At 42.1% G+C, this 26,006-nt stretch overlaps 1 protein-coding gene across 2 annotated transcripts in view; it reads right to left on the reverse strand.

Moving 5' to 3' along the window:
* KIF6 (kinesin family member 6) overlaps positions 1-17,444 on the reverse strand; it is a 392,154-nt gene extending 374,710 nt beyond the window's left edge. Inside the window, exons 1-3 of one of the 2 annotated variants that reach the window (XM_045498078.1) lie at positions 17,242-17,443; positions 12,662-12,771; positions 6,519-6,593 (exon numbers count right to left, since the gene is read on the reverse strand). In XM_045498078.1, coding sequence (XP_045354034.1) covers positions 6,519-6,593; positions 12,662-12,771; positions 17,242-17,307 — 251 coding nt within the window. In that variant the 5' untranslated portion in view covers positions 17,308-17,443. Of the gene's footprint in view, positions 1-6,518; positions 6,594-12,661; positions 12,772-17,241 lie in introns of both variants that reach the window. The other variant, XM_045498079.1, reaches the window with a different exon arrangement.
* Positions 17,445-26,006: the final 8,562 nt, after the last annotated feature.

Consider the following 26,006-nt stretch of genomic DNA (forward strand, 5'->3'; position numbering starts at 1 on the left):
AGGGGATGACTGATTCAGAAGTGACAGGTCTGACCCAGAGTCTCAGGGTAAGTTTGTCACAGGGCTGAGGCCGGAATCAGATTATTCCACTGATGCCACATTGTTTGAGCCAGAGGGGGAAGAAGCATGAGCCCACAATAAGACTTCGGTTTACGTGTGTAAGTACTCTTTTGCGCCTTCTCTTCTACCCCATTCTGGCCTCCCTGTCTCTGCTCATGCAGCAGGACTGGGCAAGCTATACAACCAACAGCATTGGCACCAGGACCTACTTCTTAGAGCCACAGCTACAGCCCTGAGGGGCGTGGCCCTGGCCCTACCGGGAGGGAGTGTGGGCTGTCCCTCCCACAAGAAAACGCCCTCTCCCAAGCCCTGCCCCGCCCAACCCCCCCCCCCCCCCCCAACCCCAGCAGGTTCAAGTACTCTCAAAAGTCCTTCTCCAAGTCTGTGGTTGTAACCCTGGGAGGTTGCTCTTTCCCTTCAACCTCTACTCAAAATAAACTGAAAGGCTGCACTTGGTGTTGTTCAACCCTGGTGAAATCAAAGGTTAGAAGAACTGGTTCAGAGTGACTAATAGCGTTTCCAAAACGAGCCTGGCTGGACTTTTTGCACTGCAGGTGCTACGGCTGTCCAGGCCCAGCTATCGGGCCCTCTGTCTTTGGTACAACCAGTCCCCCTCACGGTGTGCACCCTATTCGTTTTGGTCAAACCGCCTTCCTCTAAAACACTAGACTTCCAGATTGCTCCAAAAGCACTCACTGCACATAAAATTTCCCACACCCCAAGCTTTTAGGTAACACATAAGATTGGCTGAAGACCTGGGATTCTTTTTGTTTTTTTGTTTGTGTGTTTTTGTTTTGCTGTCTATTTATTTTTGAGACAGAGTGTGAACAGGGGAGGGGCAGAGAGAGAGAGGGAGACACAGAATCTGAAACAAGCTCCAGGCTCTGAGCTGTCAGCACAGAGCCTGACATGGGGCTCGAACCCAAGGACTATGAGATCATGGCCCCAGCCGAAGTCGGGCGCTTAACCAACTGAGCCACCCAGGCACCACAAAGACCTGGGATTCTTTTGACTTTCAAGTACATGTGATGGGACCTCAGAAAAGTTTAGACTTCAACATTCTCTCCTTAAATTTTTCACTAAAATTCACCCTCCAGGTGATGATTCACCCTCCAGGATGATGTGCCAGGTTTGGCTTGTGGCTTCAGGCATCCCCTGATAGACCACCACATCCTCCCAAGACAGATGCACCCTAGCTTGAGAAGAATAACACTGAGTGAGATATCAAATAAAATCACAAGTTCCTGGGGCGCCTGGGTGGCGCAGTCGGTTGGGCATCCGACTTCAGCCAGGTCACGATCTCGCAGTCCGTGAGTTCGAGCCCCGCGTCGGGCTCTGGGCTGATGGCTCGGAGCCTGGAGCCTGTTTCCGATTCTGTGTCTCCCTCTCTCTGCCCCTCCCCTGTTCATGCTCTGTCTCTCTCTGTCCCAAAAATAAAAATAAACGTTGAAAAAAAAAAAATTAAAAAAAAAAATCACAAGTTCCTTACACCTGAAATGAATATAATATTGTATGTCAACTATACTTCAATAATAAAATTAAAAACAAAAAACTACAAGCTCTTTCATATGGTGCAATACCATATACTACACACACTTGCGCAGCTACTAAATTTTATCTTTATAAAAAATTAGTCCAAAACCAATGAGTGAATCAATATGATAAAAGGCTGATTTTGCATAGGATATATTTCAGAAAAATCAAAGTTCAAAAGAGGAAGAATGATAAAATGCTTCCTAGGGGGGATGTACTAAATAATAAACAACTAACCACAAAGATTCTTTTACTTAATTTCCAGTGACACAAATGTAAAGTTTTATAACTTCTCACCACTGGCATGCAGTTCTGTAGTCATGCAATCACGTCACTTTTTGACTTAAGTAGGAAAAGATGAGTCTAAATTAGTAAGGCTCCTGAATTACACAACTTTGGAAAGAAATAGCACTAATTTTATTTAGCTTTAATTGTATACAGTACCAGGATTAAGCTACGATGGGTTAACCCAACAGAACAGCCTTCAAAGGGCCGAGTTGAGTGGCTAGATTTTTGTTGAGCATGTATTCCTGAAGACTAATCTTCATGGGGGAATAGCAAGTATTTCTTAAAAGCATCAAATATCTGAGGGAAATATGTACCTGAGGGAAATATGTACCTGAGGGAAATATGTATCTGAGGGAAATATGAAATATGAGGAAAGCAATAGTAGAGCATAAACATTAAAAAAAAAGGTATATAGAAAAAAAGCCAATTCAAAGGAAGATAATAATTGTCTTCAGAGTGAAAAGGAAGGATATCATATCAATAAACAAGAACAGACTTTGTTTCCATCTCCTAGAAGTGAAAAATAAAATTGCTAAAATTAAAAATGTGAGAGGCAGGTGACAAAGAATGAAAAGCACAGCTGAAAAGGAAATTACCATGCTAGAACACTGAGCTAACAAATTCTTTCAGGACTCAGAACCAAAAAACAAAGAGATGGGGACTATGAATGGACAGTTATAATATTGGGAGGAGAGAAGTGCTAGTTATAGAAACAGAAGTTCCAAAAATAAGTTGGAGGGAAGGGAATTATTGTGTTAATTATTAAAGATATTAACAGTGTGATAACCTAACACTCGAGCTTGAATATGTAAAGTTTTCAGACAGAAATGGCTGAATGAGACAAGAATACATGAACACATGAAAAAAGAGCCATACCTAGACTATCAAGGGATTCACTGACATGAAATTCCATTAAGAAAAGAACAAAATCCAAACATCCTAAAAACTTCCAGAAAAGAAAAAAAAAAAAAAAAAAAAAGGCATTTCCTAAGAACTAAGATACAGATTGACATTGACATCTCTTCAGCAACACTTCTGGCAAAGAGGCAATAGAGCAGTGTCTTCACAGTTACAAGAGAAAGGAAATTGTTTTTAAGTTTATTTATTTATTTTGAGAGAGAGCGAGCAAGTGGGGGAAGGATAGAGACAGAGGGAGAAAGCATCCCAAGCAGCACAGAGCCCGACGTGGAGCTCAAACCTATGAACCATGAGATCATGACCTGAGCTGAAGTCAGACGCTTAACCAACTGAGCCACCCAGGCGCCCCATGAGAACGGAATGTTTAAGCTAGAATTATTGTATACCCAAATTCCATTTTAACTGTGAAAGGGGATGAAAAGCTTCCAAAAGTTCCCCAGTCTTGAACTCTCTAAGAAATTATTACCAGCCATACTCAAAAGGAATCCAAGAAGTAGACATAAGTATAAGAAACAGTGATGAGCAAAGAAACAAATATTAACTCAGAGATAAATACGAATAAAGGCTGATGATAAAAACGATTAACAACAATCCAGAATGCAGTTACCAGCTGGTCCCAACACTGGAGATTGTAAAAGGAGGAAAGGCAAAGTGAAAGTGTGCGAAGTGAGAGACAGACAGGGGGAGAAACTTTAGATATTGAGGGGAAAACAAAAAACAAAACAAAACAAAAGAATGAGTTTAAATATCTGAACTTCAACAACACTGGAGTGGCTGAAGTACAACGTACACCTTGAGGGAGAAAATGGATATCAGCAGCAGTGACAAGTACCGTCAAACCAGCAAACAGCAAAAGAGGAAAAAATGGAAAGTATGGTAAGTGGAAAAAATAAATTAAAATCGGAAGAATGGCTCCAAACATCATTATCATAATCATAATAGATACAAACAGGTTCAAATAGCCAATTACAGGTCAGGGGCTCTGAGTGTGGCTGAAAAGCAAAGGCCAGCTATCTTTTACTCAGATAGTAAAACAAAAGGTCACAGGGAAGTTGAATTAAGAGATCGAGAAAGATAAACTAAATAAAGGCTAACAGAAAAAAATAAAATAGCAAAAATATTTTCAGGAAAAATGGGATACAAGGAGGTAAGTACTAAAAAGGACAAAGACGAATGTTTCCTATTGCTGAAAGATAGGCTCCACTAGGAACAACTTGGGCAGCCTGGATGAAAATGCCTGTCATTCTTGAAATCTCATCATCATCGGATTGGGTGTCATTGTCAAGTCAGTGAACAAAACAAATCCCAGCCTTTGTGGAGCTTTTGTTCTAGAGAAGGATGGACCAGAACACTAATAAACAACCCAACTAGGTAGTATGTCAGATGGTGATAAGTGCTAAAAAAAATAAAATGGGGAAGGGTGAAAGGGAGTGCAATTTCAAATGCAGCTAATAAAGGAAGGCCTTCCTGAGAAGCTGACAAAGGAGCAAGACTTCAAGGACAACCATGCAGATCTCTGAAGGAAGATGATTCCAGGCCCAGAGACCCAACAAGAGCTGGAGGGGAGGTGGGCTCAAGACGGAAGAGCTCATTAGTAATGAGAAGAAATACCAGACATCCAGGAAACCGAAACGAAGGCTCCCTCCCTGAATGATTTTCAAAATGAGGTCAGCTATCTGAAAAATGACATAACCCAAAAGATTACTAAAAGGAAGAGAATTTTAGACAAGTGTGACATCCAGTCAAGGAGCTCTGAATTTTTTTTCAAGTTTATTTGTTTTGCGAGAGAGAGAGAGAGCACAAGCATGAGCAGGGGAAGGGCAGAGAAAGGGGATGAGAAGGAGAACCCCAAGCAGGTTCCGCACTGACAGCCCCAATGTGGGGCTCAAACTCCTGAACCACGAGATCATAATCTGGGCCAAAATCAAGAGTCAGAGGCTTAACCAACTGAGCCACCCAGGCACGCCAAGGAGATCTGAATTTAACCTAAAGAGGTTATTGAACTGTGACTATAACTAAAATAGCCAAAGCCGACTCAACTGTATTTCACCCACCGTGGAGAAAGATTGTATTAAAAGAGAAAGACTTAGTTTGAGTAAGATTCATAAAACAAAGGAGTCTGAAAGACAAAAGGTGACAATGAGTTTCCAGCAATGTCTGTGGGAAAGGGTAAACCGATTAGTGGAATTAAAAATGGGTCTACTGGGGCGCCTGGGTGGCGCAGTCGGTTGAGCGTCCGACTTCAGCCAGGTCACGATCTCGCGGTCCGTGAGTTCGAGCCCCGCGTCAGGCTCTGGGCTGATGGCTCAGAGCCTGGAGCCTGTTTCCGATTCTGTGTCTCCCTCTCTCTCTGCCCCTCCCCCGTTCATGCTCTGTCTCTCTCTGTCCCAAAAATAAATAAACGTTGAAAAATGGGTCTACTTAGCAGGTATAGATCTTCCTCCACCTACAATGAGGTTCCATCCAATAAACCCACAGTAAGTTGAAAATACCCTAAGTTGAAAATGCACTTAATACACCCAGCTTACCGAATATCATAGCTCAGCTTAGCCCACCTTCAGTGTGCCCAGAACCTTAATTAGCCTATAGGTGGCTGAAAACATCTACCACAAAGCCTGTTTTATACTAAAGTGTTGAATACCTCATGTAATTTATTAAGGACTGTGCTGAAAGTGAAAAAACAGAATGGTTATATGGGGACAGAATGGTTGTAAGAGCATTGGTTGCTGACCCTTGTGATCGTGTGGCTGACAGGGAGCTGTGCTCGCTGCCTCTGCCCAGCATCATGAGAAAGCACTGTGCTGTGTATCCCCAGCCCGGGAAAAGGTCAAAATTCGAAATTCAGAATAGGATTTCTACTGAATGCCTATCACTTTCACACCACCCTAAAGTTGACCAATCATTAATTGAACCATCCTAAGTTGGGGACTGTCTGTACATTTTTTATTGTAAGCATAAAGACAGATGTATTGGGGGATTATGAGATCATCAAAATTATCCAACTAATGTCAGGATCAGAAAATAACCTTAAGTAGTAGTAGTTTCCCATACAGATTCCCTACAAGAGGAGACCGTGCTTATCAAAGGTCCCAAAGAGACTTTGAGCGTCTGGTCCCAAAGAGACTTTGCCAATATATACTAATACAATGGCATTCTGATTTATTGGGTATTCTCACATGAGTTTGGTTCCAACGGTCAGTAGCCTAGAACTGTCTAAATATGTAGAAACACAAGGGATGTAAGAACTAAGGACCAAGCTTTGAAAAGTAGTTATTACACTGAGGTACAGCTGGGTCAACCATTAGTAGGCCTCCCAGGTGTCACCCATACCTCACCCTTCAACCCTCCAACCATATGTTTGAAATGCTGTATTGATGAAAGAGCCCTGCAGTTAACAGAAAACCACCCAGGAGTCCACCACCACTAGCCATGAAATCCTGAGCACGTCACTTAATCTCTCCAATCCTCAGAGAGGTATGTATCTTTTAAAATGGGAGTAATAGTGGCTATTCTGTCTATCTCACTGGTTTGTTTTGAGGCTCAGCTTCTAAATCTAAAATAAACAGCTACATGGATAGAAGGTATTAATACTATCATCATGACATGCCCTGTAGCCTGAGTATATAATTGATACACCGAAGGACATTACCACAATTATCTGAAAATTGAAGACAAGATGAAAACCACTAACCCATCGAACAAAACATAGGAAATCCTACCTCTCGGCAACTGGTTTGGCAATGTTTTCAAAAATGGTCTCCTGGTTTGCACCCTGATCAAAAATTCTTTGAAATCTGCAAATATGAGAGTGGTGATTATTTCAAGGCTGAGCTTCAAACACAACTGGATTAATACTTTCTTCCCAAAAGCTTTGTAAATGACCCCATATTTACATCACTGGGCTTACCTAACCTAACACAATGTTTTCCCTGTAGTCCCAACCACACTGCACTGTTGTACCCCTGTATACACATGGTGGGTAAACAGTATTGCTTTGACAAGATCTGCACAATAAATCCCTCTGAAAAACTGCAGCAGCTTTGAACCAAATAATAAACTGTGTGTTCTTTAGGTCTCAAGAGGGACAGTGTCTGCAACTGGCATCAAATTCAAATCCAGATAAGTGCGTGAAATGGAAACCCAAGAACAGGATGTAAACACCCAAAGAACTTCTGATGTCTGACCTGTAAGGGAAGGACACAGGTGTGAAATGTATGATTATAGCACTTAGTTTTAAAATCGTGAACTGAAGTTGATTTTCCATTAATGGGCGCTGCCTCCGTGACTTAATTTGCAGGAGAGTTTTGTCCCATTTGGTTGATCGTGAATCAAAAGTCAAAAAGTAAATGAAGACAGACCTGTCCTGCAAAGAAAAGGCTTTATCAGATTGGCCAGGCCAGGGCCTCGGGGAGGTAGAATGGTGTCAATGCTGCTCTTCTCCCAATGGCACTGAGCTTGGTACAGGGGCACAGGCACAGTGGGAAACCGGGGGTAGGAGACACACAATATTCTTTTATAGTGTGGGAAGGTGCTACCAGCAAGTATGGTCCTCATTACAAGATCATGAACAGGGGTGCCGGGGTGTCTCAGTGCGTTAAGCGTCTGACTCCTGATTTTGGCTCAGGTCATGATCTCACAGTTTGTGAGTTCAAGCTCCGCATTAGGCTCTCTGCTGTCAGCGTGGAGCCCATTTGGGATTCTCTCTCTTCCTCTTTCTCTTGTCCCTCTCCCTCTCTCTCTCTCTCTCTCTCTCTCTCTCTCTCTCAAAAATAAATAAACATTAAAAAAGGATCACAAAGAAAGTAAGAGAGAGAGAAATGGGGAAGGAAAGGAGGAGGGGGAGTAAGGGCGAGAAAGAAGAGAAGCATAAACAAATAGGGCAAATGTTAACAATTGGTGAATCCTCCACCAAGCGTAGAGGAGAGACAATCGCATTATTCTTCTACCTCTCCTGCGTATTTAAATTTGTTCAAAATCAAAATTAGGGGTGGTGTGGCTTTAAAGCAAAACCTGTAAAACAAACATGTTGAGGGCATCTGAAGCAGCTTTCAGAGTGGCTTAGGAACCTTTGGTCTACGTGTCTCACTTGTGACTCACAAGTGAGTCGGACACATGTTCAATTACAGTAGAGACTATATGAAATGTAGGACTATTTGCACTACGAAGGAGTTCAGAAGGATGCCTGGAGATGGGTGGGAAATCTAAATGGAATGAAATTCATTGTCTTTAATCAACGTTAACTTCAAAAGTTCCTTAGAGCTTCTCAACCTCCCTTTTGAAGAAGCAAACAATGAAACCATACAAAGAGAGACTGTCAGACCCTCTGGCTACCATGTCATTTTGCAGGCAAGATTTTATCTTAGACAGTAGTACTTACCAACTGTGCCCAGAATACTCAAAACCCATGAGGTGCAACCCTTCGGATATGAATGCTGACCTAACACCGGGGACATGGCTGTTCAAATGCTCACCTGAGCACAGACTCAACAGCGCTTTTGAGGATGATGATGATAAGGTCAATTTGCTTCTTTAACCAGGCTGGTGATGCCTGAGGGAATCAATCAGTCATTCCCAACTCCACCTCCCTAATAGGAATCACATCCACCGCCATGCAAAGAGATGGCAGGCATTTCAATAAATCATACAATGTTAATTAAAGACCAAATATCATCATCCCAAAATATTTTATTTTATATAATGTAGTTACATAGTAATTTGAAGAGCCATTATGATCAACTAGCTTCTGAAAACCACAGAAGAACAAAATAGAACCATAGAGCTTAAGAAGTTCGGTGGAATCTTTTACAGAGGAGGAACCTGAGGCCCAGGGAGATAAAGCAATTTACGCATGGCCCTGGAGCTAATCAATAATGCTCCCTGAGACAAACCTTAAGTGTCCTGATTCCTTGGAGGTCCTTTCACTTACCAGGAAGTTGCGTAGCCTCTTTGTAAATTTCAGGGCAAATCTGGCACATGCTCATCTCTTCCTGTCCCAAACTTGCTCTTACTGACCCTCCTCATCCTAGCAAACAACAACTCCATCCTTCCGAAAATTCAGTCCAAAACCCTTAGGGCACCCTTGACCCCTCTCCTTCCATTACACTCTATATCCAACCCATCGGCCAACTCTGTCAGCTGTAACCTTCAAAATACATCTAGCATCCACCTATTTCTCAACATTTCCACTTGCTACTACTCCAGCCCAAGCTACCATAGTTTCTTGCCTGGTCTCTCTTGAAACAGCTGTCTGAGTAGAATCTTACGGTCTATTTTCACATGCCAGGAGAAATGATCCTGCTAAAATGTAAGTGAAATTATTTCATTCTTCTGCTCAAAACCCTCCATTACCTTCCCATAACGTTTTGGGAAGAAAAAGCTTACGATGACTTCTCCCCCAAAAGAATCCTTACAGTGACTTACAGGGCTCCCTACGATCTGGTCATTCTGTCGCCCCTTTAACCTTCTTCTTCCCCTCTCTCCCCCTTGCTCACTCTCCTGCAGCCACACAGATCCCTTTACTCTGCCTCAGACATGCCAGCACTCTCCCACCTCAGGGACTCGCTCTTCACTCTTCGCATCTCCTTTGCCTGGAATCCCAATCCCTCAGATAGCTGAATGTCTGACTTCCTCCCCTCCTTCAAGCTCAACTAGCAGCTTCCTATAACACCTTCCCTGACTGCCCTGTGAACACTGGAGCCATCCCTCCCCTTTGCTGCCCCTCTTCCCAGCACTCCTTCTTCCCCAGCCTGACATACGTTTTCTCCATGGCACTTTACACTTTCTGATATATACTGCACTTCTGATCTGCCCAACCACCTCCTCGCACTAAAATGTAAGCACCATGGGAGCAGGGCCTTTGCTGTGCTCCCTGCTGTATTCCTAGCCATTATAAGGCATACAGTGGAGGGTCAATAAATATTGGTTGATTGAATGAATTAATTTTCTAGGGAAAAAACACTCTTAAAATGCTGAAATATTTACCTCCGAACATGGGTTAAAGTTAAATACTTTATTAATCTCTTTATTTAAAATACTAAAGCCAATATCTTTAATCTAGAGACTTAGAAAGAATGAATAAGAGGATTAAAAATAAGCAAATAGGGACATCTGGGTGGCTTAGTCAGTTAAGCACCTCACTCTGATTTCAGCTAAGGTCATGATCTCACGGTTGTGAGTTCAAGCCTCACATTGGGCTCTACACTGACACTGTGGAGCCTGCTTGGGATTCTCTCTCTCTCCCTCTCAATCTCTCTCTCTGCCCCTCCCCCACTCATGCTCTCTCTCACTCTCTCCTTTGAAGTAAATAAATAAACTTTAAAAATAAGCAAATAACACTTTTTCTTTTTCTTTTTAATTTTTTTTTCATGTTTATTTACTTTTGAGACAGAGAGAGACAGAGCATGAACGGGGGAGGGGCAGAGAGAGAGGGAGACACAGAATCCGAAGCAGGCTCCAGGCTCTGAGCCATCAGCCCAGAGCCCGACGCGGGGCTCGAACTCACAGACCGCGAGATCGTGACCTGAGTTGAAGTCGGACGCTTAACCGACTGCGCCACCCAGGTGCCCCGCTTTTTCTTTTTTAAAAAGCTTATTTGTTATTTATTTTGAAAGAAAGTGCAAGTGAGTGTGTGCAAGTGGGGAAGGGGCAGAGAAAGGGAGAGAGAGAATCCCAAGCAGGCTCCATGCTGTCCCACACAGAGCCCAATGCAGGGCTCAAACTCATGAACCAGGAGATCATGACCTGAGCTGGTGCCCCAGCAAATAACACTTTTTCAATGAACATGTTTAAAGGCACTATTTGTACCTACATAATATAAAAAATACTTTGGAAAGGGCCCATAGATAGAGACATGGCCAATCGCTTCCTAACAATCACATAGAATCATGCTGAATAAACTGTTTCAGCAAACTGTGGCTTTTTAGAGACAGTCTTTGCCCAGCTGTCATGAAAGCCCAAGTAGGGTAGCATGCTTACATTAGCGAGAAATGGCCCGCTTCACAAAAAATAAGTCATGTTTTATAAGCCTACTCCTTAAAGAAGACAACGAAAGGCAACGGGAAGCCAAAAAGAAGGGTGAGGACCACCTCACTCTGTAACCGCGTGCTAGCGATCCCACCTTTGCTTATGATACAAGGAGACACAAGCAGATGGGGTACAGGTGGGAGGAGAAATATATAAATGAGGCACAAAGGGCAGGCTGTCAAGACCAAAGAGAACTTACACGAGACATACATAAATAAAGAGGAATAAATAAGAATTAGAGAAAGAGAGAACCATAAACAATATCTGGATGGGTTTTATGCAAAGCTCAAGAGCAGAAACTATTAAAACAGGGCCCGCGCAAATAGCCTGGGAAGAGGGGCACCTGGGGGGCTCAGTTGGTTAAGCGTCTGACTCTTGGTTTCAGCTCAGGTCATAATCTCATGGTTCATGAGATCAAACCCCATGTTGGGCTCTGCGCTGACAGCACTGAGCCTGCTTAGGATTCTCTCTTTCCCTCTCTCTCTGCCCCTCCCCCCACTCTCTTTGTCTCTCAAAATAAATAAATAAACATTAAAAAAAAAAAAAAAAAAAAAAAAGCAGCCTGGAGAGAAATGCAAGACAGCAATTAGGATTCTTTCAGCAGGACCCAGAAATCCACTCCCTAAACTCAGGCAGAGATCAAATATGGCTTTAACTTGGGCTCAAACTGCTTTAAAAGTCAAAAGTAGGCATGAAAGAAACCAGCACAATCTGAAACTACAGAATAAAGGCAGCACGAAGTAGCCCAAGCCGCACCCCCTCCCCCCCCCCCCCCGCCCCTGGCTACTCATAGAGAATCTGGACCAAAGGCACTGATGACAATCCAGGGGTGGCTGTTGGGTACGTTGCACCTGATCCCTGCAGTTCAGCAGTGTCCAAAAGAAATATCATGCAATCCATAAATGTGAGTATATATGTAATTTAAAATTTTCCAGTAGCCACTGTTTTCTTAAGCAAGAAACACGTAAAGTTAATTTTAATAATCTGCTTTGAATCCAATATATCCCAAAACGTTACCATTTTTTTTTTAATGTTCATTCATTTCATGAGAGAGAGAGACACACAGAGCACAAGTGGGGAGGGGCAGAGAGAGAGACAGACACAGAATCCGAAGTAGGCTCCAGGCTCTGGGCTGTCAGCACAGAGCCTGATGCGGGGCTCAAACCCACAAACTGCGAGATCATGACCTGAGACAAAGTCTGACGCTTAACCAACTGAGCTACCCAGGCGCCTCCCAAAGTGTTATCATTTTAATATGCAATCAATATGAAAAAATTCTTGAGATGTTTTACATTCTTCTTTTTTTTTTCACGCTAAGCCTTCAAAACTCCTTGATCTATTTTATACTTAGAGCACATCCCAGTTCAGGCAACAGCTACATTTCAAGTGCTTAAGAGCTACCTGTGGGCTAGTGGTCACTACCTTAGACAATACCGATATGGAGCATACATACGGGCATATGAGGTCCACATATCATTTACGTTGTGAAGAAGGTTCATCTATACAGGGCACATAAGTTCTTGACTTTAATAAAGTTTAGTCCTACACTGAGCTTCCTGTAAGTGTCAAACCACAGTAGGCCACGTAGGAAAAGGACAACACTAGATAAGCAGATGCAGCAAAGAAAGGCTGGGATCTTGGGACAGCATCTTGGATAGAGAAATACACCCTCTTTTCAACTGTAGGCACAGCAATGAAAAGACAATTTGAAATCTACCTACTGGAGGAGATCGAGAACCACACTCTCCCTGACAAATAGTACTAATGCTTTCACAGTGCATATTAATGCACCACAAGAGTTCCATAGTGAAACACAAATGAAAGAGAACGATAAACTTACTTAAATTTGTAGCTTTCTCGCTTATTATTCACAAATCCATCTGCCAAATCGTGAGGTACAATAATTTCCAAGCTAGGTGTTAATTTTTCATCTTCATCTATGGAATAAATCTGCAAACATGAAGACAACCGATGAACATATCACAGTAAAATTAAGGCTTGAACTATGAACATGTTATCATGATAGGCATTGTGATTGTACAAAAATTATACTTTCAAGATAGACCATAACATAGCATAATTTGGATACTTTGCCTCTGAATTGTGTGCAGACTCAAACAAATATATAGAACTGGAAAAGAGGTAAAACCTAAATTGGTTCTCTACCCAAGCTCAGCTCACCTTTGAATGATCTAATATTCCAATTTGAGCATTTGAGTGTCTCTGTCATAGAGAAACGAATAGTTCTGAAAGCAGGACATCAATCTAAGTACTGCTCTGGAATTATGTACCAGAAATTAACATCTTACTACAACCAACAAGCATTTCTGAGCACTTACAAAGTGGCCGAGGCAGATCAAAGGACTGGGTCTGGGACTTCTCAGGGAGCTCACAAGAATGCTCTAATTCAAGTTATATTCAAAGCAGCCCAAGTTTCCGTGAGACATATTCAGGCATTTGATAAAAGACATGTGGTTTCAAAAGACATATGTAATTCATGTCTTTGATGTCACCTTCAAGGTTCTCCTCCCAGTTCAGCCACTAATTAGTAAGGGACCTGGGAGGAATCACTTAACCTCTCTAAAGTGATATGGAAATGAAGGGTCTCCACCAACCCCCTTACAACCGTAAATGCTCTGATTCTCTTCTTGGTTACCTACTCCGTTATTTACTGGCCAGGAAAATCAAGACTCAAGCCTATAAAGAAGTCATGTGGAATAAAGAATAGTGTAAGATTTGGTACCCAAAGACTTGCATCCAACACTGAGCTCAATTTACCAGCTGCATGACCAGCCACCACGTTCCGAATCTCAGTTCCTTTATTCATAAAATGAGGAAAACAGAATTGCCTCCCTTACAAGATTGCTGTGGGGATAAATGATGTCATGGAAATGGAAGCATTTTGTAATGCACCATAAAAAATGTTAGTCATTAGATTTAGCGTTTTTTTTTTTTGAAAAAAGACTTCTTGTCTTTCACCAGGAAATAAAATTCTTTCTGACAGGCAATATTTCCTGTTTAAGACTCATTCAGATGCTTGATTATGGGGGAAAAGTCATATTCTTAAACAAGTAAAAGCCTGCCTGAATCTCCCAAAAGTCTAAATAATGTTCCTAAGCAGATTTTTATTGAACCCTCTCACTTAAAACGTGAAGAATTCATGCAGAAAAGTCATCCTGTAAAATAAAATTATTTGTAGAAAGTAATGGCATCAGGTCTGAGACTTTCCATGGCTAGATTTTCTCAAGAGACACTTAAAAATTATATCCTGTGGGGCACTACACTTAAAGAAAAAAAAAGTTAATGGCTACACAGGTGAGTGAAAGGGGTGTGTAAGACATGAAACATACAAGAGTGAGGCACTCCTTATAATGTGAGTCACACGTTTTCAAAAATTCTGTAACACTTAGTGCTCACAAGACAGAAAGGACCATCGACTACAATAAGAAGAGTGACCCTCTACCTCTCTGATTAAGCCATTCTTTGAGGCATTAAAGAAAAGTCCCTTTCAGCCAGAAAGGGACTTTCTACATTTAGTCATAACGATACTTAAATTTGAGACACAGTGGGATTTTTATACCTAGAAGACAATTAGAAGAAATGCAAGGGCAAATGTAACCATGTTTTTAAATGTACTAAAAGCACTATACAAATTAAAAGCATGGCCATTGCTAAAATTATCAGACATTTGTCTAATGTAGCTTCTAAGTTACCATTCCATAAATTATTACCATTTACTTTATAGTGCCTGAAGGAAAAAGACTAATGAAGTCATGGAGCCCCAAAATGAAGAGGAAAGAAAGAAAAATACCTTTGAATTTCTCTTGGGTGAATGTTACAGGCTGCATAACCATACATCTCTCAGGAGCAAAAAGGGTGCTAAAAAGTGGGATGTCTAAGGGAAAGCAGGGATATACTAACTCAAAATGCATTCATCTGTGTTCTCTTATTTTTGTGTATGTGGCATAATGTTGCAACTTGGTAAGAATATGCCATTATAAAAATACAGTACGTGGGGCGCCTGGGTGGCGCAGTCGGTTAAGCGTCCGACTTCAGCCAGGTCACGATCTCGCGGTCCGTGAGTTCGAGCCCCGCGTCGGGCTCTGGGCTGATGGCTCAGAGCCTGGAGCCTGTTTCCGATTCTGTGTCTCCCTCTCTCTCTGCCCCTCCCCCGTTCATGCTCTGTCTCACTCTGTCCCAAAAATAAATAAACGTTGAAAAAAAAAAAAAAAAATACAGTACGAGACCCACAAATACTCCCTGGAGTATCGCGCAATCCACTCCACAGGACCTCACCAAAGAAATGCAGAAGGGGCACCTGGGTGGCTCAGTCAGTTAGGCATCCTTGGTTTCAGCTCAGGTCATGATCTCACAGTTTCCTGAGTTTGAACCCTGCATCGGGCTCCAGGCTGACAGCACAGAGCCTGCTTGGGATTCTCCCTCTCCCTCTCTCCCTGCCCCTCCCCCACTCACGCTCTCTGTCTCTCTCAAAATAAATAAATAAACTTAAAAAAATGCAAAAGAGGGGCGCCTGGGTGGCTCAGTCGGTTGAGCGTCCGGCTTCGGCTCAGGTCATGATCTCACAGTTTGTGAGTTCAAGCCCCGCGTTGGGCTCTGTGCTGACAGGTGGGAGCCTGGAGCCTGTTCCGGATTCTGTGTCTCTCTCTCTGCTCCTCCCCTGCTCATGCTCTGTCTCTGTCTCTCAAAATAAATAAATAAACATTTTTAAAAAAATGCAAAAGAAGGCACAGTAAAATACCCAAACACTGAACTTTAAAAAAAGAGAGAGTTCAAAGTTACCTCCAAGATTCTCTATCAGCCCCCTCCCCACCTTCACTCCCATCCCTCCCCCCAATCTTGAAGCACCTGCTTCCCACTGCTGAATCTATGTAGACAAGCCCCATATTTTTGGCTAAGAGTCTGAAGAAGTACATAGGGACTTTACATATAAAACACTTGGTATGGATGATGCACTTTTAAAAACCTTTTTGTAAGTGAATATAATAGAAGAGAAAATGGGAAGATATCGATGGTTTTTTTCTACACTGTTTTGTTCCTTAAAAAAAAAGCCACGTATTTTCTTTGGACTTTTCTCATGCATCTTAAAGTATTCCATGAGTAAAAAAAAACTGTTCATGAGGATGATGACAAAGATGTCTATTTCTTGCTTTAAATACATAAATTTCACAAGGCAAATGCTACATTATGATATACTGTTACACATATACACACACATATACACATTGTACATATGGGTAGATATAAAATATTATTAACAATATACCCATTCCAGGCACTCATGAGTAAGACCCAGATTGCCCTTACCTATTCCACTTTGGGAGGCAAAAAAAAGTTTTGTCTGAAGAGCTAAGAACTTTAGAATAAAAAGTCCTTAATTAAAATCAGGGTTCTGCCTCTCATTGAGTGGATGGCTTGGCCACATTATTTAATCTACCTGAGACTCTGTTTCCTCATCTACAAAATGAGGAAAATGACATCAACCTTGCAGGATTCTCCTGAGAATCAGAGATACTGTAGACAAAACACCTGAGTGGTGAGAACAACCATGCTCTTTCTCGGGAGAAAAAAACCAGGTTTTGAAGCATTTAAGAAGCACACCAAACATCCCGGCTCATGGCAAGGGCAATGACTTAACCTTCTCCATACCTCTGAGTTTAGCACACTAGAGGAAGCACCTAGTAAATGCTCAGTTAACGTTTTCAGAATGAAGAGTGTATGTGTATTCTTTGTTTAGGGAGGCAAAAATATCTACATCTGCAATACGTATACGTCACAGGTTCATGTTTGTGTTGCACAATGCAATGTAGTTAGGCAACAAATTCCTAAGGGTCCACTGTGCGCAGGGCCACAGAGATATGTTTTTGGTGTGTATCTACCTACATTATCTGTAACATCTCAGACATGTATGGACACGCATCTCTTGCTGACACGTTCTGCCCCGGTGAGAAACATACGTTTGGGCGCATCTTTGCGCAGAGTATACAGAGCTGCGTCACCGCTCCCAGGAAAGGTGGGAGAAGGCCGCCGCGTTGAGGCGCGGTCCCTGTGTGCGCGCACGAACGCGCACACGCACTCGTTGGCCCTGCGTGAATACACGTGCCCAGGGGCCCGTAGGGGGTCTGTGCACTGCGTCCGCGCCCGAGGTGTGTGTGTGGGGGGGGGGGGGGGGGGGGGGGGGGGGGGGGGGGGGGGGGGGGGGGGGGGGCGGTGCTCTGCTGGGCGAGAGTGACCTGTGTGTCTACCCTGACAGCGGGACACTGGTGTCTGCTTGGCGGCCCGGGCGCCTCGGCGGAGTGTGCAGGACTCTTGAGCCAACCCCCCGCCCCAGCCTAGCGCCCCGCGTGCCGTCCCTCCCCTGCCTGGGAGGCCCCGCCGCGCCGGCGCCCTCGCTGCCCGTACCCCTTGTTGCTGCTTCCGGACAGTAGGCTTCACCCTCGCGAAAATCTGGATGGTCTGCTTCACCATCTCCTCCAGGCTCTGCACTGACCCTTGACCTCTCTCAGGCTCAGGTTCCCAAAACTTCTGAATCCCACCACTTCCGGCGAGCGGGAGCCTTAGCAACAGTAACTATGGACACTACCCAAGGAGCACCGCGCCAACCGGGACCGCCTCCTCTCCCCAATTGGTTGCTGACCGTAGAGGGGCCTGAAGAGAAGTACTGAGGGGCGGGGTTGGGGCGGGGCCGAGCGGAGAGCGCTGCGCACGCGCCGGGTCAAGTTCTGGGCACCAGGTTTAGCTCCACAGCTGGCCTACAGAGTGGTTAATGGGGTGACAACCACCATGCCTCGCCCGGTTCCTTAATCCATTCTTTCTCTGTGCCAACACCTCTTTTTAACACTGAAGTCATTCTGTTTTTTATTATTCATTCATTGAAGAAATGTCACTTGATCTGTGACAAGCAATATGTTGGCTGGGGATGATTCTGAGCTGAGCAAAACTGCCTCTGCCCACTTAGAGATGAGGGTCTGATGAAGGAGGCAGCTTTTCAGCAGGAAGTTACAAGTTACCCGGGGTTGGGCATGGGATTCTGTGGAAGGCACCTCTTCTATCTCTGGGAAGAGGCCAAGCCTGGAAGAGAGAGGGACTATTTCCTATGCAATGGCCCTGTCAAGAATGGATGGGCTTCCTTGTGCACTGTTAGTGGGAATGTAAATTTGTGCAGCCACTATGGAAAACAGGATGGAGGTTTCTCAAAAAATTAAAAATAGAACCGCCATATGATCCAGCAACTCCTCCTCTGGAAATATATCCAAAAGATTTGAAATCTGGTTGCCAAAGAGATCATTGCACTCCCACATTCTCTGCAGCATTAGCCAAGACATGGAAACAACTTATGTATTCATCAGTGGATGAATGGATAAAGAAAATGTGACGTGTATATATGATTTTTATATATTATTTATCTTCTACATGTAATGGAATATGTACATATACAACAGAATATTTTTCTGCCATAAAAGAGTAACAAAGAAATCCTACCATTTGCAACTACACAGAGGAAACTGGAGGGCATTGTGCTAAGTGAAATAACTTAAAAGGGAGAAAGGCAAATAGTGTATGATCTCACTTATGTGTAAAATCTAAACGAACTGAACTCACAGAAACAGAGACTAGAATAGGTTTCCAGAGGCTGGGGGTAGGGATAATGAGGAGATAGTGGTCAGAGGGCACAAACTTCCAGTCATAAGACAAATAAGTTCCGGGAATCTAATGTACAGCCCAGTGACTATAGTTAACAATATTGTATTATACACTTGAAAATTACATAGACAGTAAATCTTAAGTATTCTCACCAGAAAAATAAATGGCAATTATGTAAAGGGATGGAGGTGTCAACTAACCTTATTGTGATAACCACTTCAGAATACAGATGGTCCCTGACTTATGATGGTTTGACCAATAATTTTTCAACTTTATCGTGGTGCAAAAGCAATATGCATTCAGTAGAAAACTGTACTTAGAATTCTGAATGTTGATCTTTTCCCAGGCTGACAATATGCAATATCATACTATCTTATAATGCTGGGCAGTAGCAGGGAACCACAGCTCCCAATCATCCATGTGATCACAAGGTTAAATAATCTACACACTCACCCAGACAACCATTTTATGTTTCACTTTCAGTACAGTATTCAATAAGTTACATGAGTTGATCAATACTTTATTATAAAATAGGCTTTGTGTTAGGTGATTTTTCCCAACTCTAGGCATACAATGTAAGTGTTCTGAGCACATTTAAGATAGGCTAGGCTAACCTGTGGTTGATTGGTAGGTTAAGTGTATTGACTGCATTTTCAATGTGATATTTTCAACTCAAGATAGGTTTATTGAAACATAACCCAATCATTAGTTGAGAACGATCTTCATATACGTGGATCAAATTATCAATTGTACACCTTAAACTCATATGTCAATTATATCTCAATAAATATGGAAAATACATACATACATAAGGAAGGATGAGTACCTCAGAAGACACTGTTAGCACATGAAAAGATGTTCAACATCATTATCCACCAGGAAAATACACATTAAAACCACAATGGGATGTCACCACATGTCTATCAGAATGGCTAAAATAAAAAAAACAGCAACAAAACCAGGTGCTGACTGGGGTACAGAGAAATTGAATCACTCATATATTACTAGTGAGAATATACAATGTGAATCGTATCATAGTGGTATTCTAGAAAACAGTTTGGCAGGTTTTTTTTTACAAAACTAATGATGCAACTACTATAAGATCCAGCAATTATGCTCATGGGCATTTATCCCAGAGAAATGAAAACTTGTGCTCACACACAAAAAAAATCTGTACTTAAATGTACATAGCAGCTTTGTTTGTAATAGCTCCAAGCTGAAAACAACCCAGATGTCCTTGAACTGCTGAATGGATTAAAAAAAAAAAAAAAACCTGTGGAATAGTATTCAGCAATAAAAATGAAAAGGATTACTAGTACATATAACGACTTGGCTGAATTTCCAGGGAATTGTGCTAAGTGAAAGAAGCCAGACTCGAAATCAAATACTGTATGATTCCATTTATATAACATTCTTGAAATGACAAAATTATAGAGATGAAGAGGAGATTAGTGGTTTCCAGGGGTTAGGGAGGAAGGGAGGGGGTGAGGTGGCTATGGCTATAAAAGGATCCTGGTGATGATGGACTGTTTGTATCTTGACTGTGGCAGTGGTCACAGAAATCTACACGTGATAGAATTGCATAGAACAAAACACATGCACACACACACACACACACAAATGAATGCATATAGAGCTGGTGGAAGTTGAATAAGAGTAAATAAGATGGATAGATTGTATCAATGTCCATTCCTTGGTTGTGATGTTGCACTATAGTTACACAACATGTTACCATTGGGGAACACTGGGGGAAGGGAAAGCAAAACTCTCTGTATTATTTCTTATAACTGCCTGTGAATCTACAATTATCTCAAAACACAAAGTTTTTAAAAAGAAACTCCTAGAGAATAAAAAGACAAGTCGCAAACTGTGAGAACAGTTTTGCAAAAACACGTATCTGGTAAAGGACTTGTATCTAGAACACCTAAAAACTCTTAAAACCCAATAAAAAAATAGGAAAACAACTCAATTTATTTTTTTAAAGAGGGGGATCAAAGATTTGAACAGACACGTTCCACTATATGGATGGCAAATAAGCACGTTTAACATAAGATGTTAACATAGGGCGCCTGGGTGGCTCAGTTAGTTAAGTGTCCGACATCAGCTCAGGTCATGATCTCACGGGTTCGTGTGGTCGAGCCTCACGTCGGGCTCTGTGCTGATAGCTGGAGCCTGGAGCCTACTTCTGATTTTGTGTCTCTTCTCTCTCAGACCCTCCCCCGCTCACACTCTGTCTCTCTCTCTCTCTCTCTCTCTATCTCTCTCTCAAAAATAAATAAACATTTTAAAAAATTAACATAAAATGTTAACATAATTTTTAACACAATCATTAACATGCAAATTAAAACCACAATGAGATACTACTACACACCTCTTAGAATGGCTAAAAATAAGAAAATGAGACTGGCAATACCAAAAGCTGGCACAGATAGAGAGCATTTTGAACTCTCAAACATGCGCAGAGATGGACCAGTCACTTTGAAAAACAGTGTCATCATTGCTTATTATATAAAGTTATACATACACTTACCATATCACCCAGCAATCCCACTCCTCCATGTACCCAGTGCAATGAAAACTAATGTTCCCCCAAAGAGATACACATGAACGATTGTTGTGGGTTTATTCACACTTGCCCCTAAACTAGAAACAAGGTAAGTGTTCTTCAACAGGACAGATAAACAACAGTTTATCATATACACAATAAAAAGGAATAGACAGCTGATGCCTGCAAGAATATAGTTGAATCTCAAATTTATTATTTTTAAGATGCCAGACTCAAAGTTACACGCAGTGTAATTCCATTTCTATGACATTCTAGAAGAGACGAAACTATACAGAGAGAAAAACAGATCAGTGGTTGCCAGGGCTGAGGATAGGGAAAGAGCTGACTGCAAATGGGCATGGGAGAGTTTGGGGACGTGATAGGGCTGTTTCACATCTACATTGTAGTTGTGGCTATTTGACTATATGCATTTGTCAAAACCCATAGAACTATCTGCATGCTTACAAGTGTGAATTACACTGTATGCACATTATACTATTCTAAGAAAGGTCAAAAAAAAAAAAAAAAGAGGATGGGGTATGAACAGATGTTACAGTAGCAAGTATGAAGAAGGGGGGAGAACCAGGCACTTATGAAACAGACTTTAAGGGCTTTTTCACCTGGCCCTGGGTGGTGAGGAAGAGATGATTTAAGGTCAGCCAATATCCAGGGGTGCCTGGGTGGCTCAGTCAGTGAAGCAGCCGACTTTAGCTCAGGTCATGATCTTGCGGTCCATGAGTTTGAGCCCCACGTCAGGCTCTGTGCTGATGGTTCAGAGCCTGGAGCCTGCTTTGGATTCTGTCTCTCCCTCTCTCTCTCACCCTCCCCTGCTCTCACTCTGTCCCTCTCTCTCCCTCTCAAAAATAAATAAGTAGATATTAATTTAAAAAAAAAAAAATATATATATATATATCGGGCAATATCTGTTCCTTGGCTATTGTGAGTAATGGTGTAGTGAATGTGGTAGTGCAGAAATCTCTTCAAGATACTAATCTCTTCTCCCTCAGAAGTGAGACAACATGTCTATGGATGAATGGATAAAGAAAATGTGGAATATGTATATATATATTCCCATATATATATATATATATTCCCATATATATATATATTCCCATATATATATATATATATATATATATACTCCCATACACACACACACACACACACACACACACAATAGTATTCAGCCATAGAAAGAAGAAAATCTTGCCATTTGTGACAATATAGATGTACCTTAAGGCCATTATGTTAAGTGACAAGTTAGAAGAAAAATGCTGTGGATCTCACTCATGGGTAGAATCAAGGGAGAAAAAATCAAGCTTATAGAAAGAGTGGAGTGGTGGTTGCCAGGGACTGGGGAGTGGAGCAAAATGGGGAAATGTTCATGAAAGTGTACAAATGTTCAGTTATGAGACAATACATTCTGAGGACCTAAAGTACAGCATGCAGACTATAGTTAATAATACTGTATTGTATTTGACAGCTGCCAGCAGAGTCAATCTTAAGTGTTCTCACCACAAAAAAATGTAAAAGGTAACTACGTGAGGTAATGCATGTGTTAATTAGCCTGACTGTGGTAAATATTTCACAATGTATGTGTATATTAGGTCATCTCACTGTACACTTTAAATATATACAATTTTATTTTTCAATTAAAGCTGGGCAGGGGGAAGATTGGGCAGTTGGGCATACGGTGGAGATATTTACTCAGATAGGTAAATATTATACCAAGAGTGGAGAGGTGAGAAACAAGGAGCTGGGGACACGTTAGATGTCACGTGCCTATGGGTCTTCGGTGGGTAGTTGGATAAAGCTTAGGAGAAAGCTCTGGCTGAAAATGCAGATTTGGGAGTCATCAGAGAGTTTTTTCCCCAGAAAGTGATCAAGTCCCTGATGAGGAATGAGCCCTCAGTCCTAGTGCTGATGTTTGGAGGTGGAAGAGAAGCAGCAAAAGGGGCAAAAAGAGGAACAGCCGGAGAGGTTGGAGGGAGGAAGGAGAATGCTGTTGTCATAGAAGCCAAGGGAAAGGGACCATTGGAGAAGGAGGAAGTGGTGGGTTAGTAGAGTTGCAAAGAAGCAAAATGCAGGGTAAAAGCTTGAGGAGCCCAGGGTAAGGAAGGGTCTTTTGTTCATATCTAAGGGGAGGCTGAAGGTACAGGAAAGGGAAAAGAGAATGGATGTGTGTCTCAAACAATCGGCATTATATCAAGAGAATGCAATGGGGAAGGCAAAAGACCACGGGTCTTCGCAAAAGACCATTTTAAGTGTTGCATCATGAGGTCCAGGCTGCCTAACCATGCAGGCCTTTGACATGCAGGTGTGGTGTGAGGTTAGGAGGGAAATCTGTGGGGCCTGGATATGGGAACTTTATACTTCCTGTCTTAAGCCCCAGGTTATATGATCAAAGGCATTCAGGGGGTGGAAATGTGGTTTCAAATCCTGTTTGTATCACACCTGAAGGTGTGACCTTGGGCAAGTCATGGGAAGGATAATAGACAGCAGCTACCTCATAATGTTTGCATGCAGGTTATCTGCAGACATGCATGTAAAAATGTTACCCTGCTGTCTGGTGAATAAGAGATACTCCGTATCCAAAGGGTTCTGCTCTCTGGACTGTATTCTTTTGCCTCTAAACACCTCCTCAGAGGCAGAAACTATGGCATGCATATGTATACAAGACATACTGAAGATTACAAACTCAAATATTTCCTGGGGCCAGACTTATGGTGTAAGTGTGTCAAACTTACACCAGGTCTATGACAATAGGGAGTTGTCACACTGTGAACTGGAGACTGCGTGTCCTTAACTAAAAGCATTCACATTCGAAACAGTTAAAGCACAAGGCTGCCTAAATAAAGCACACTTGTGAGCCCCGGTTTACAACCTCTGTTTCTGTTCCTGGTAAAGCCGACTTCAGTAACTCCCAGGCCAATGCCTCTGACAGGTTTACCTAAATCTCAAACAGATGGCCCTAATGGGTATTAAATAAGTACTGAGATTAAATCTCTAAGTTACAATGTCTTTCCCACAACTGGATATATATTCAGTATTATTATTTACGCCTTATCTACTTGCTTAAGTGTGGGACTTAAGATGCCTTTAAATTGTTTAAAGGATTCTTGAGCTCTGTAGTTGCCAAAATAATGTATAATTGTACCACACAAATTAGCCAGGGTTTATAAGGCCTCAAATCTGAAAGAAATTAAGCTGTGCCTGAAGTGAATTAGTCTATAGGCAAGTTAGTTGGGTTTTGTTTGCATGTTTTTAAAGAAATATTGAAACCGTGCTCCAGTACTAGTCTTCTATTACCTCTTTAGCTGTTGGTGCTACAACTATAAAATGCATATTTTTTCTTTGTAAGTCTGACGGGACCAGTTAAATTTTATGGGCTGGGTAATTTTGATATTATAGAATATGTACATAAAATTACCTAAGTGCAGTATATTTCCCCTCCCCTATTTTATCCTTGGCTTTGGAGGATTTATGATAGTTTGTTCTAAAGTCTTTCATTGCTATAACATGACACTCCCGCCCCCCACCTTATTATCAGGTGAACAAGTGTGTTCAGACAGGGGTGATAGACCCCTCACTAAGAGGACAGAAAGCATTTGATTGCAGTCTTCTCCAGTTAGTTTACTCCAAGAAGCAAGACCTGTAACCAGAACTCTGCTGCTTATTGGCAAATAGCAATATTAGTAGAATAAAAATCAACTGATGTAAACTGTCTCTGCACTCTCATGAAAGCTGTTCTGATCCACAGTAAGAATATGTTTGGGGATAATCAATAGGACATCAGGCAGGACTCCTAAATGTCCCTGATTGAGGATTTTTTTTTTCATGTTTATTTATTTATTTTGAGAGAAAGAGAGAAGGAGAGAGCATATGAGCAGGGGAAGGGCGGAGAGAAAGAGAGGGAGAGAGAGAATCCCAAGCAGGCTCCATGCTGTCAGCGTGGAGCCCCATGTGGGACTCAATCCCCAAACTGCAAGATCACGACCTAAGCTGAAATCAACAGCCAGACATTCAACTGACTGAGCCATCCAGGCGCCCACCTGATTGAGGATTTTAAAAGATGAGGACGATGACTTCCTTGGGAATCCCCTTCTCATCTGAGTCCCTTTTCATCAGTTTTATGCATGGTCAGTACCAGAGGGATCCCCTTATTCCTGTCAGTTAACAAAAAAAAAAAAAAAAAAAACACTTATTCCATTGTTTCTGAATTGAGTGGAGAATACACAGAGCATTTTCTGGTACTCATTAAATGCTAAATAATAACAACATTCTGTTAAATTGCAAAGCAAGGGTACCACAAAATCTGTAATGTATAATTTCAGCAAAGAATTTTTTGAGAACACGTTCAGCTAATTTAAAGCATAATTTCATTAACATAACCATCTTTGCACACATAGCAGAGTGGAATTCATACAACTTTACCAGCGTTTGGGTTTACAGGATCACAGTGGGAACCAATGGTTTTGGTAAACTCACGCTACCTCCCATTTTCCTATCAGAGGGTGGATGCAGATTTAGCACGCCACATCGGGTTCTCTCTCCTTTGGGTTCATCCCATCTTTGGCTGAGAGGCAGGGGCTCCTTCTTTCTTGCTTTGTCTGAACCTCTTCCTGCAGCCCTCCTGGGCCTCCTCGTGAATAGCAACATCAAAGTCATTTATGGCTGGAAGCTGGTGGCCAGCCATATGGAATTACAGCCCAGGCTCTCGCCGGATTACAGAGTGTAGCATATGAATCAAATGACAGTGCCATGGCAAAGAGGGAAGGCTGGTAAGGCCTCCAGTTTTGAATGGAAAATATGACTCTTTGTGTATTTATACACAGGCTCCTCGTAAACAACCTGAATGTTTCACCAACATCCCAATGAAGCAAGGGAGGGGCTGAGTTAAAAATAGATCCGGAGTGCCTCTCTTCTAAGTAAATTACCCACCCTGTCCTATCTTCTCTGGGTGTTTAATGTGTTTCCC

This window comes from Leopardus geoffroyi, chromosome B2 (assembly GCF_018350155.1).
Source record: "Leopardus geoffroyi isolate Oge1 chromosome B2, O.geoffroyi_Oge1_pat1.0, whole genome shotgun sequence".
NCBI classification, from domain to species: domain Eukaryota; kingdom Metazoa; phylum Chordata; class Mammalia; order Carnivora; family Felidae; genus Leopardus; species Leopardus geoffroyi.